The sequence below is a fragment of the Pantherophis guttatus genome, chromosome 2 (assembly GCF_059756535.1).
Source record: "Pantherophis guttatus breed Tessera chromosome 2, ASM5975653v1, whole genome shotgun sequence".
NCBI lineage: Eukaryota > Metazoa > Chordata > Lepidosauria > Squamata > Colubridae > Pantherophis > Pantherophis guttatus.
The window spans coordinates 258439574-258451758 of NC_142064.1; the positions used below are offsets into that span (position 1 = coordinate 258439574).

Sequence of the window (12185 nt, forward strand, 5' to 3'; positions counted from 1 at the left end):
ATGTTTTAAAGAACTGCTTGAAGCCACTTCCGCCCTTACTTGCCTCTTATTTATTCCATTTCCTGTATGAAAGCCGGGCGCTGTATCAACTAGAAATTTGCTAAGGTAATCTCGATTTATGGAAGAAGGGAGGATGTGTTAAAAGAGAGGGGTGCTCTGGATTGGGGTGGGAGGAAAAGGAAGGGGAAGGGGAAGAAATTAACTGTCCGGGAATCCAGTATGAAAATAAAGAAAAGGTGCATTTCAACGAACTAAATGCAGCACAAATAATGCTGTGCTTTTAAGGAGCACCCGGACTTGCAGAAAAATAGCATGAATGTTTGATCAAAACTCACTTGCATAGGTAAGTGTGTCATAACCGTTTCGGGAATCGTAATCGGATTAACACGAGGAAGGAAGGGGTGGTTTAGATCAGGGATCTCCAACCTTGGCAATTTTAAGCCTGGAGGACTTCAACTCCCAGAATTCCCCAGCTAGATTTCCTTTGCTGGCTGGGGAATTCTGGGAGTTGAAGTCCACAAGTCTTAAAAGTTGCCAAGGTTGGAGAACCCTGATTTAGATCATAAATTGGATTATCACTCGTGAGCAAGGAAGCAATTCCAATTGGACATCTGTTTGAAAGAATTGAATCTCTTATTGGCCAAGTGTGATTGGACACACAAGGAATTTGTCTTGGTGCATATGCTCTCAGTGTGCATAAAAGAAAAGATACGTTCATCAAGAATCATAAGGTGCAACACTTAATGATAGTCATAGATTACAAATAAGCAATCAGGAAACATTATCAATATAAATCATAAGGATACAAGCAACAAAGTTACAGTCATACAGTCATAAGTGGGAGGAGATGGGTGGTGGGAACGATGAGAAGATTAATATTAGTGCAGACTTAGTAACTAGTTTGACAGTGTTGAGGGAATTATTTGTTTAGCAGAGTGATGGCGTTTGGAAAAAAACTGTTCTTGTGTCTAGTTGTTCTGGTGTGAAGTGCTCTATAGTATTGTTTTGAGGGTAGGAATTGAAACAGTTTATGTCCAGGATGTGAAGGGTCTGTAAATATTTTCACAGCCCTCTTTTTGACTCGTGCAGTGTATAGGTCCTCAATGGAAGGCAAGTTGGTAGCAATTGTTTTTTCTGCAATTCTAATTATCCTCTGAAGTCTGTGTCTGTCTTGTTGGGTTGCAGAACCAAACCAGACAGTTATAGAGGTGCAGATGACAGACTCAATAATTCCTCTGTAGAACTGTATTAGCAGCTCCTTGGGCAGTTTGAGCAGCTGGACTTGCAGAAAAATAACATGAATGTTTGATCAAAACTCACTTGCAGAGGTAAGTGTGTCATAACCATTTTGGGAATCGTAATTGGATTAACACGGGGAAGGAAGGAAGGAAGGAAGGTGGTTTAGATCATAAATTGGCAATCACTCATGAGCAAGGAAGTGATTCGAATTGAACATTGGTTCAAAAGTATAACTCAATGTACTTTTTCAACCCTTTTACAAATAGGGCAGGATAGCAACCCAGAAGCCTAGGGAGCTTTGCCTCCGTTTCCCTTCCGTGCCAGCTATTCTCTCCCCGGTCCCTGTTCGCGCTGATGCACACAGATGTGAAAAATGAAGACCTAGCTATGTATCACTTCAGTGCCTTCATTGTTATTGCTAAGGCTGGCAGTTGTCTGTGTTTTGGGTTCCTTTCCCTAATTCTTGATCTTTGGCAGTCTCTCTTTTCACATTCCTCCTTCTTTGATTTCATTCCACGGTTCCTCTAATTCCCTATCAATGAAGTTCAGGACCTCAATGCGATTCCTGATGTTTTTGAAAATGGCAGCTGTCTGCTCAAGGTCATGGTTGGCTTTCTTCTGCTGCTGCTTTAGCTTAACTTGGTACTTGGTATATGAGCAGTTCGTGGCCTGTTCTACCCTGGCCAAGTCTTTGGTGCTATAACTGAATCCTTGTACCAATAATACAGTCAATTCCCTCTCAATGAGGTTCAGGATCTCATTTTATATTAAGAATGGTGGAATGATAAGAGTTGAGGGTTCTGCTTCAAAGGCAGAAGAAGGGTGAGTAAAACAGGGATGCATGGGTGAAGGTGCCTGAAGGCAATTCCCAAAACAGCAGGAGTTAGGATGGTGTTTCTTTTAAAGGGTGAGTGATACCCTCCTTGTAGCTGGTCTAGGAAGAGCAAGGATGTTTTGATTAATTTGGGGATTCATCAGTTCTAGGTGGCCTTTTCCCCCATAATCACTCACTCTCCTTTCTCCCATTACTGAGCCCGGAGAAGGAATTTTGGCATTCTGCATGGAGAGGTGATGGAGTTGGAAGTCTCTGCTAACTCAGTGGGTGCTTTTCATGACTTGCAGAACTATTTATTGTTATTTTATTTTTTTATAAAGTATATCTATTCCATTCTGACTAGCATATCTACGGTATGAACATTTCAGCAGAAAATATTTATATTTTATTTTATATTTTTACTATATACACATACACAGATACTGTACTCAAAATGGGTCCTAGCCTGGCGCCAAACCCAATAAAAATCACCAGACATGAGGAATGACATTTCCAGCTTCTTTTATTGGAGTAGTCCAGCCAAAGGGTCTCAGCAGCTAAAGGAGCCAAGGCCTCAATCAATGCACAAACATAAATTTTATACAGTTATGAGTAAGGAAGTTAATGCCCTAAAATTCACTTATTGGTTCCTTGATACACATTTCTTTTTATTGGATTCTTCAATTTTACCCTCCATACATCGCATGTCTATGTTAATAAACTGCCTTATCAAAAGTGCTTTACTATTATAATAATCTAGGTTATCAAAGTTTATATATATCTACGTGCCTTAGCTATAGCATTCTTCTAGCATGTCCTTCTAACTTGTCACTTTTTTCTTCTTCTTCTTCTTCTTCTTCTTCTTCTTCTTCTTCTTCTTCTTCTTCTTCTTCTTCTTCTTCTTCCTCTTCCTCTTCCTCTTCCTCTTCCTCTTCTTCTTCTTCTTCTTCTTCTTCTTCTTCTTCTTCTTCTTCTTCTTCTTCTTCTTCTTCTTCTTCTTTTTTGCAAAAAGTTTTTTTTATTTTTTTCCAAACACACAAATTACATCTTTTCGGAACAGAGCCCTGATCCGGTCATCAATTTGTACAATTTTTTGTCATCTTTAACAAAAAAATTTTAGATATTCTATTTTGCCATAACACTTCATTTCTTAATCTTAAATCACATATCACAACTAATACCATCTTATAAAAAAAAGTTTACTCATATTTACCTAATCAAAGCAATTACCCTTCTATTAACCCACCTTAAATCTTAATTCAGTTATTTCCTCATAATACATTTCACAATTCTTACCCTAAATCCTTACTATTAACAATACAGTTCAAATATATTTGTATTTCAAAATTATTTCCATTTTCAAAACTTCCTTACATTTATTTATTACTTCATATAATACTCATTAAGTCTTTATTCCATTATTTAACTTGTCACTTTCTTGTGCTAGGCAGTAGTATCCCACCATTTGTTACACACATCACAGCTGCAATTTTCTGCCTCAGCAATTCCTTTAACAAACTTTCCTAATTCCAACCTCAATCCTTTCTCTCTCCCTCTTCCTCTACCTCCTTCCCTCCCTCCCTCTCTCTCTCTCACATACACACCCACAGTCACACACACCCACACACAAACTTAAGACAGGAGACATATCTAATATTGCTGCTTGTTTTCGTAAGGTGGTTTGGGCTGAGACAGAGAGATTGATATTGTATTTTCCTCAGGCTCATTGGTGAACATCTTCTGTTGCCCATCTGGTTCCATGACACTGAGGTACCAGCGCCGCTTATGGCGCTACGTGGAACGCGGCCGCCGTCACAAGTTGCACAGGCTCCTGAGGCATCACAGAGAAGTCTTGGACCTGGGCGAAACGAAGGGGCACAAAAACCAGACACCCTTGCACCGATGCTGTGCCCTCCTGGACCACAAAGCTGCCATCCTTTTGTTGAAGTACGGGGCAGACCCCTCTCTCCCAGACCACCGTGGGGACACAGCTCTGCATTTGGCTGCCCGGCACGTAGCACGTGGAAGAGATCGTGGTGAGACGAAGCTTTAAAACTTTGTTTTGCGGCTTAGTTAAAATACAAGGACATCTGCTTCCAAGAAATGGAGATCTCTCATCTACTGTGCTACAGGGAGACAGTAAATACCAATAGGACAGATTGTCTGTTGCAAAAATTAATGTTCTGTATTGTTCCGAGATAGACTAGAATAGAACAACAGAGTTGGAAGGAGCCTTGGAGATGCCCCTTAGGTGTAAAGGATTCATCTGGGAACCATTCCTATTTTTTGCTCAATTGTGCAATAATAGAATAGAATAGAATAGAATAGAATAGAATAGAATAGAATAGAATAGAATAGAATAGAATAGAATAGAATAGAATAGAATAGAATAGAATAGAATAGAATAGAATAGAATAACAGAGTTGGAAGGGACCTTGGAGGTCTTATAGTCCAACCCCCTGCTTAGGCAGGAAACTTCAGACCTACACCACTTCAGACAAATGGTTATCCAACATCTTCTTAAGAACTTCCAGCGTTGGGTGGAAACCACGAGGCCCTCCCTGGAATCAATGGTAGAAGCTTCATTTGGAGCATTAGGTTATTTGTTAAAAGTACATACAGAATTACATTTCACTTAGGAACTCAAACTCAAAGCACACAGTGCTTTTTCCACATTTTTTTTTCCTCGAACAACAATCTTTTATTATGCCTCCACCTGATCCAGATTCCAGTCCCTCTTCAGCTGTAGATACTCACTGGGTGAGTTATGGTCTATCATGCCCAACCTAGCCAAACATTCCTTGCAAGGTTGTTATTGGAGTGATAAGAGCCTTGGTGGCGCAGCAGACTAAAGTGCTACTAAGTAACACCAGCTGCCTGCAATTTCTGCAAGTTCAAATCTCACCAGGCTCAAGGTTGACTCAGCCTTCCATCCTTTCAAGGTAGGTAAAATGAGGACCCGGTTTGTGGGGGCAATAAGCTGACTTTGTATAAAAAAAAAACACCGCTTCGGGGCCCCCGAAAGCCCTACTAAGCAGGTATATACAAAAGTATGAAGGCTATTGCTTAACGCATTGTAAGCCGCCCTGAGTCTCCGGAGAAGGGCGACATATAAATCGAACCAATAATAAATAAATAAATAAATAAATAAATAAATAAATAAATAAATAAATAAATAAATAAATAAATAAATAAATAAATATAACATGATTGGAGGAAACACCTCCCCCCGCCATGAAGTGTCTTGAAGCACTAAAGAGGGCTACTGATAGTCTGTAATTTACAGCCATTTGTTTAGTGACTGTTTGAAGTTACCACAGCAGTGGAAAAAGTGGCTTATGACCATTCCTCACAGTTATAACTGTTAACAGTGTCCATACAGTCACATGATTAATATTTAGGCAACCAGCAAATATTTAAGACCCAAAGGTTCTTTTTTTCAAGGGGCAACTGGACTTTCCTGTTTTTTTTTCTTTTGAAGGCGTTTCGCTTCTCATCCAAGAAGCTTCTTCAGCTCTGACAGGACAGTGGAGAATGGAAGGTTGTCAGAGCTGAAGAAGCTTCTTGGATGAGAAGCGAAATGTCTTCAAAACAAAAAACAAGAAACTCCAGTTGCCTCCTGAAAAAAAAAAAAGCACCTTTGGGACAACCATGACCTGGATGACTGAGAATCCCTACAGACTTTCACATATTTAAGACATATGTAGCATCCCTGGGTCATGTGATCATCACTTGCAACCTTCCCAGGATCCTTCCAACAAGCAAAGTTTAATGGGGGAAGCGGGATTTGCTTAACAGCCATGGTAATTTGCTTAACAGCTGTGTCAAAAAGGTAATAAAATCAAGCATGGCTCATTTAATGACGGAATTGCTTAGCGAAGGAAGTTCTGACCCAATTGTGATTGTAAGTCGAGGACTATCTGTATAAGTGTAGCAAATACAATTACCGTATTTTTCGGAGTATAAGATGCACTTTCCCCCCTAAAAGAGGGAGAAAATTTGGGTGCATCATATACACAAAATGTAGCCACGCCCACCCTTTGGCCTCTGCCTCCCAGCAATTTACCTCCTTGCAGCAAACAGCCCATTTCAGCTTCAGCACAGCCTGATTAGCACAAACAGCTGATTATCGGCCTCCCGACCCTCAGCTGTTTCAGGCTGCAGGGATTGCCATTGCCTATTGCCGGGATTTTTTTTCTTGTGCTAATCAGGCTGTGCTGAAAATAAAAATGAAACTAAAGCAGGCTGTTTGCTGTTTGCTGCAAGGAGGCAAATTGCTGGGAGGCAGAGGCAGATTTTTTTCCCTTGTTTTCCTCCCCAAAAAAGGTAGGTGTGTCTTATACTCTGAAAAATATGGTAAATAGGAAAACAATCATAGAAATCTTTACAAGATTAGGAGCCAAAACATAGCTTTAGGTATTCCATCTGTTCTCAAGGGTATTTTTCCCTAGTTCCCATTATCTAGCATTTGTCTTCTTCCAGAAAAAGTGGAGGTGTAGGAAAAGATTCGGAGAGGAACACAAATTCTGGTTATGTTTTCTCCTTATTTATATCATTTTTTTTGTTCCTATGTCACAGAGGAGAAAGTAGTAAATGCTCGTGAACATGAATTGCGGAGCGAATGTTTTTGACACTTTTAAAATAAACTGCTGTACTATGGCATAAGCTTTCATAGACCACACTCCAATTCATTAGATTCGTTAAGGGGGCAACCAAAAATTATATAATGCTCTGTGCATCTAATGAAGGAGTTTGTGGTTTACTAGAGTTATACTAATTATGCAGTTATATTATTAGACTTTAAAGGTTTGTGAGGCACTTTGCTCAATAGTCTTAATATGCTGGTTTTTGTAAGAGAAGCCTGTTTTACTACAGTATTTATAGTGGGTGTAGCAAAAGTAAGTTTTTAGGGCCCGACGAAAAGTCCGGAGGTCTGAGATCACTCGTATTCATATGAATACGAGTGATCTCAGACCTCCGGACTTTTCGTCGGGCCCTAAAAACTTACTTTTTTCAGCTAGCCGGGCTGGCCTGATTCCATGTTGGTTTTAACAGTTGATACTGATTTTAATTGATTTGTTTTAAATTATGGGCCAAATTTCATTTAATTAGTTTTAATAATTATTTTAACTTTTGTGTACAAATGTTTTTATTTTGGCTGTTCACCGCGCTGAGTCCGAAAGGAGAAGGGCGGTATATAAATTTAATAAATAAATAAATAAATAAATAAACAAACAAACAAACAAACAAACAAACAAATAAATAAATAAATAAATAAATAAATAAATAAATTCAAACACAACTTGCTGCAATTTACTCAGAAGCCACTAAGTGGCGCTAATCGTTAACGTTGATTTTTCTTTTCAGTGTATGAAAATCTGTTTATACCTTTGCGAATCCACTGTCCATCTGCCATGAGCATCAAGAATAGAGCTGGGAAGACCCCGGGAGATCTCTTGAACACAGCAGCAGAAGAGAAATGGGTATCAGTAATCCATCAGTAAGGGTATCAGTACGCAGGGATGGTCGAAACTTGAAAGGAATGAAAACTTAATGGAGAGTTGGGGGGAGAGAGAAAAGAAAGAGAAAAAGATCCATATCATTTATTTTATTTGTTATTACTTTTATATTTTGTAATAATATTTTAGGATCATCATTGTTGTATAACCTTATGTGTTTCTTATTGGTTGAAGAAGGAGGAAAGGGAAAGGGAAAGGGAAAAGGAAAGGAAAGGAGAGACAGAAAAGGAAAGGAAAGAGAGGAAAGGAAAGGAAAGAGAGGAGAGGAGAGGAAAGGAAAGAGGGGTGAGGCGAGGAAAGTGAAAGGAAAGGAAGAAGGAAGGATCATCAACTGTTTTGGTTTTCTTCTCTTCTCACAGACAAAGAGTGATATGTTTTAATTCCCCACAGTGCCCTGAGGAAACACTTGAGGAAAATGAGGCTGAATGTGAGGCTGAGAGAGAGTGGAGACGCAAGCTTCTCAATGAATATGAGGATGAGTTTCAAGAGACCCCATGGCAGCATGAAGGTAAAGCTAGACTTTCCTTAGAAGCGAAGATCTCACAGTCCATAAGGTGGTCTCCCCTGTGGAGGCCTGAGCCATGATCCTGACAGATGAGTTCATGGAGTTGCCACTAAGAAGGGTTAATGCAGTGGTTAGAATGCAGTATTTCAGGCTAATTCTGCCCATAGCCAGGAGTTCGATCCTGACTGGTTTAAGGTTGACTCAGCCTTCCATCCTTCTGAGGTGGGTAAAATGGGGACCCAGATTGTTCGGGGGGGTGGGCAATATGCTGACTTTGTAAACCACTTAGAGAGGGTGGTAAAGACTATGAAGTGATATATAAGTGTAAGTGCTATTGCTATCTCCACTTAGACCAAGTTGTCAAGCCCCCTAGACTTTTTAAAAAAATTGTTCTGCCCCAGCTACGGACCCCAAAGCATGCAGCACACACAAAGTCCGTTCAAACCTTAGTTTATTAAATAAACCAGTTTTTTTACAACAACGGCTGTTAATTAACTGCATTAACAGCCGCCAAGAATTCAAAGAATAATACTGAAAGCTTACTGTGGTTGGCAGAATGCCCAGAAGCAATTTGCAGGAAGCTGATAAGCAAGACAAGACACGAAAGTATGTGAACGGAGTTGTTCCCTGCAAATTGCTTCAGTCGGCGTTCCTCCTTAAATAGGCTAAGGGAGTGGCCAATTAGCCTCAAGCCTTACTCTCAAGGAGACCTTCTCCTGAGGAGCCACTCCTGCCTTTTGGCAGCTCTGTGCGCCCGTGCATCGAGAAGAGGCTCATCCTCTTCACTTAAGGGAGCTTCTGGAGGTTCTGAAGGCCCTGGCTGAATCCCCACCTCTGGCACCACATCTTCTACAGCCTCCTCATTGTCTGACTCGAGTGCCAGCTGCCCAGGCTGCTGGCGCAGCACCACACCAGCCTCCTCGCTGTCTGAATCAGCTACTAGCTGCACAGGCCACTGACGGGCCACAACAAAAATTAAACAATTCCCTCAATCAGTTTGACCAGAGATTCTGTCTTGTTTTCATTTTCTGAAGCACCCTTTTTACTGTTATTTAAGCAATTTGCAGCATTTGGGGCTTTGGAAGCTCCCTTGTTCTACCGTCTTAGAAAGTAAGAGTTTTGTGACATCAACTAGATTTGAAAGGGACCTTCATGGAGCATGATGCACCCCCTGACTTATTTCCTCATTTTTTCACAGAAGATTTCTCCACTGGTCCCAACTCAGAAACATTCGAGGAATGGACTGATCGCATACACCGAGAATATGGACAAAAACGTAGGCGAGAAGAGGAACAGCGTCACCGGAGGCCTAAAAAAGAACCTCCAAAGTCTTCCGTTCAACTCCAGCGCTTCCTGGAACAAGAGCATCTGGAGTACCTAAAACGTGCCCAAGCCAAGGAGGAAGAGGTTCAAGCAGCCAAGAGAAGACGTTACGAGGAAGGCTGCAGCCATGTCTTCTCCTCAGACAGTTCACGTCCATTGTGTTACAAGGACATTCCCTGGCCAAGCTCGACTGGGACTCCTGAGGAAATGGCCGCCGCAGCCCTTCGTGGCGTAGATCCTTCAGACAAAAGCGCATATCGGCGCTTCCTTCGGCGTCAGCAGGCTTTGTGGCATCCGGATAAGTTTGCACAACGTTGCGGCACACGTTTGGCTGAACAGGATCGCCGTCAGATCTTGGACACTGTCACAGCGTTGTCCCAAGCTTTCAACCGCTTAGCTGAAGCAGCCAAATAAACCTTGCTGCTTGTCGACATCAGTATTTCTCGGCCTCCAGTACTTCAAGATGTGTGGACTTCAACTCCCAGAATTCCATTCGGCATGTCAGCTGGGGGATTCTGGGAGTTGAAGTTCACACATCTTAGGCTGAGAAACACTGGTCTGCATGACTGAAATGTGTTAGGATACTTGAACAGAGAGAAGATGTCCTGTTTTCTTGCCCTGTTTATAAAACAAAACTATAAACAAAACTGTAAACTCTTGCTTTTGAATGTCTTAGGGCAGACTGAGTAACTTCAGTAGATTTTTTAAAAAGAGATTCTTTCTTGAGGGCAATTATGTGTGAACACATGCATACCCCGTGGTTGAGTTTCATATGTAAGCCAGATCAATATGGCTTTGTTAAAAAATCATTTTAAAAATATGGCTCAGCACATTCAGCCTGCCCCAGTCTTCTCCACATCGATTTCTTGATTTGAACCTCAGCCAGTGAAAATATGATGCCCACTAGCTGTGTTGTCATTTGATCTTACAAACCACACTTGCCAAGTTCCTTATCTTCCATGAGAGAACTGAGTTAGAGATTAGAATTTAAACTCCAATAGTTCAGCTTCCTCACTCGATGAGAGCCCCAATTGATTAGTCCAGGCCAGGAAACCAGGCTAAAACTTCATTTGTCCTAACTGGCTATCCAGATAGTTCTCGAGTTATTATCATAATGGAGCCTGCCTACCACAGTTGTAACTCGTGATGGTTGTGAAACTGGTGGGTGGCCCAGTTTTACCACCTTTTTTTGAGGCAGTGGTTAAACGAATCAGGATGGTCTTTAAGCAAAACTGCAGTTGTTAATTGAACCAGTGGTTCACCGTGGGTGTGATTTTGCAGCATAACCATAAGTTAAATGCCATTTTGAACAAAAAGTTCATAAAACATGATCACGTGATGATGGGATACTAAAAAATGGCCATAAACGCAGCTCAAATTGCCAAGTGCCCAAAGTGTTCATGTGATCATGTGACATTTCCAGACTTTAAAAAATCATTCAGCCTAGTTAATTAGGCAACAGACTGCACCTTCATTGGGATCACTTAGAACTTAGAATAACTTTATTGTCACTTTGAATGTACGCTAATCGGCATACATTAAAATGAAATTTCGTTGCATGCAGCTCTCAAAGGGTCACCACCTCCAATATATGCACTACATAAACATGACAAGATGAAAAAATAAATAAATACAAAATTATGGATGTGCCCACATATGACCCAGAGAAACAGCGCAGTTTAGTTCGGATGTATACATGGACGTGGCGAGAAAAACAAATCTTGCGAGTTTGCCAGATGGATGGCATAAGGAGCAAAGCTGTTACAGAATCTGGAAGTCCTGCTAGAAATACTTTGAAAGCTCCTCCCAGAGGGGAGCAACAGAAGCAGACAGTGAAGTGAGTGTATGGGATCTCTAACAATGCTTAGATCTCTAAGCACATAGTGCTTTTAATCAGTATCCTGAATAATGGGAAACAAGGTTCCTATAACCTTCTCAGCTGTCCTTACCACTCTCTGTATGGACTTTCTATCTGAGGCACTGGGCAGGGAGGGGCGCTTGACCATCAGAACTTTGAATACAGGTCATGAATATTCCCCAGGTGGATCTGTTGGAACACTGAGTGGTTGCTAAGTGACTCGTCATACGTTAAGGACTACCTGCAATAACAGAATTTTACAAGACTGATTGCTCATCCTTATAATTCAGAGAATTAAGGAGGTATCTGAGCCACTTCCGAACATTACCTGGACATTTCCAGACTTTAAAAAAATCATTCAGCCTAGTTAATTAGGCAACAGACTGCATCTTCATTAGGATTAATAGGAGTATGGACTATACAGGTAGTCCTCAACTTACGACCACATTTGAGCCCAAAATTTCTGTGGCTAAGTGAAATATTTGTTAAGTGGGTTTTGCCCCATTTTATGACCTTTCTTGCCACAGTTGTTAAGGGAATCCCTGCAGTTGTTAAGTTAGTAACACGGTTGTTAAGTGAATCTGGTATCTCCGTTGACTTTGCTTGTCAGAAAGTCGCAAAAGACTTGTCACCTTTTTTCAAAAGAAAAAACAAAGTCCAGTTGCCTCCTGAAAAAAAAAAGAAGAAGAAAAAAGCAGCTTTGGGATTACCCAAAGTGACGGAAGGATATTTTTCATATCCGAATGTGGGGTAATTAGATTATTTTCCCTGAATTTTTACGGCACTCCTATATAGTTGTCAATTTCTTTGTGACAGTCAATGGCATTTAACCATCCTTCATGAGTCAGTGAAGAATATTTCCAGATGAGGAAAAAGGAAACTGCTTTGAACTGTACAGTGAAGAGGTCAAACCATGCCTTCTTGAGA

The 12185-nt window shown here is 40.8% G+C and overlaps 1 protein-coding gene across 6 annotated transcripts; it reads left to right on the plus strand.

Annotated features, from left to right (window-relative positions):
* Positions 1 to 39: 39 nt before the first annotated feature.
* Positions 40 to 10059, plus strand: NFKBIL1 (NFKB inhibitor like 1). Of its 6 annotated transcripts, none has more exons than XM_087883884.1 (6): positions 63 to 105; positions 1186 to 1328; positions 3775 to 4089; positions 7421 to 7536; positions 7963 to 8080; positions 9276 to 10059. In XM_087883884.1, the coding sequence occupies exons 3-6, from the start codon at positions 3813 to 3815 to the stop codon at positions 9812 to 9814; spliced, it is 1050 nt and encodes a 349-aa protein (XP_087740010.1). In that variant the 5' UTR covers positions 63 to 105; positions 1186 to 1328; positions 3775 to 3812; the 3' UTR covers positions 9815 to 10059. The 6 variants fall into 6 exon arrangements, with proteins under 6 accessions (XP_034277385.2, XP_087740012.1, XP_087740010.1 ...); XM_034421491.3 differs by lacking the exon at positions 63 to 105 and adding an exon at positions 131 to 343; XM_034421494.3 differs by lacking the exon at positions 1186 to 1328 and having other exon boundaries at positions 40 to 105.
* The last annotated feature ends 2126 nt before the right edge of the window (positions 10060 to 12185 follow it).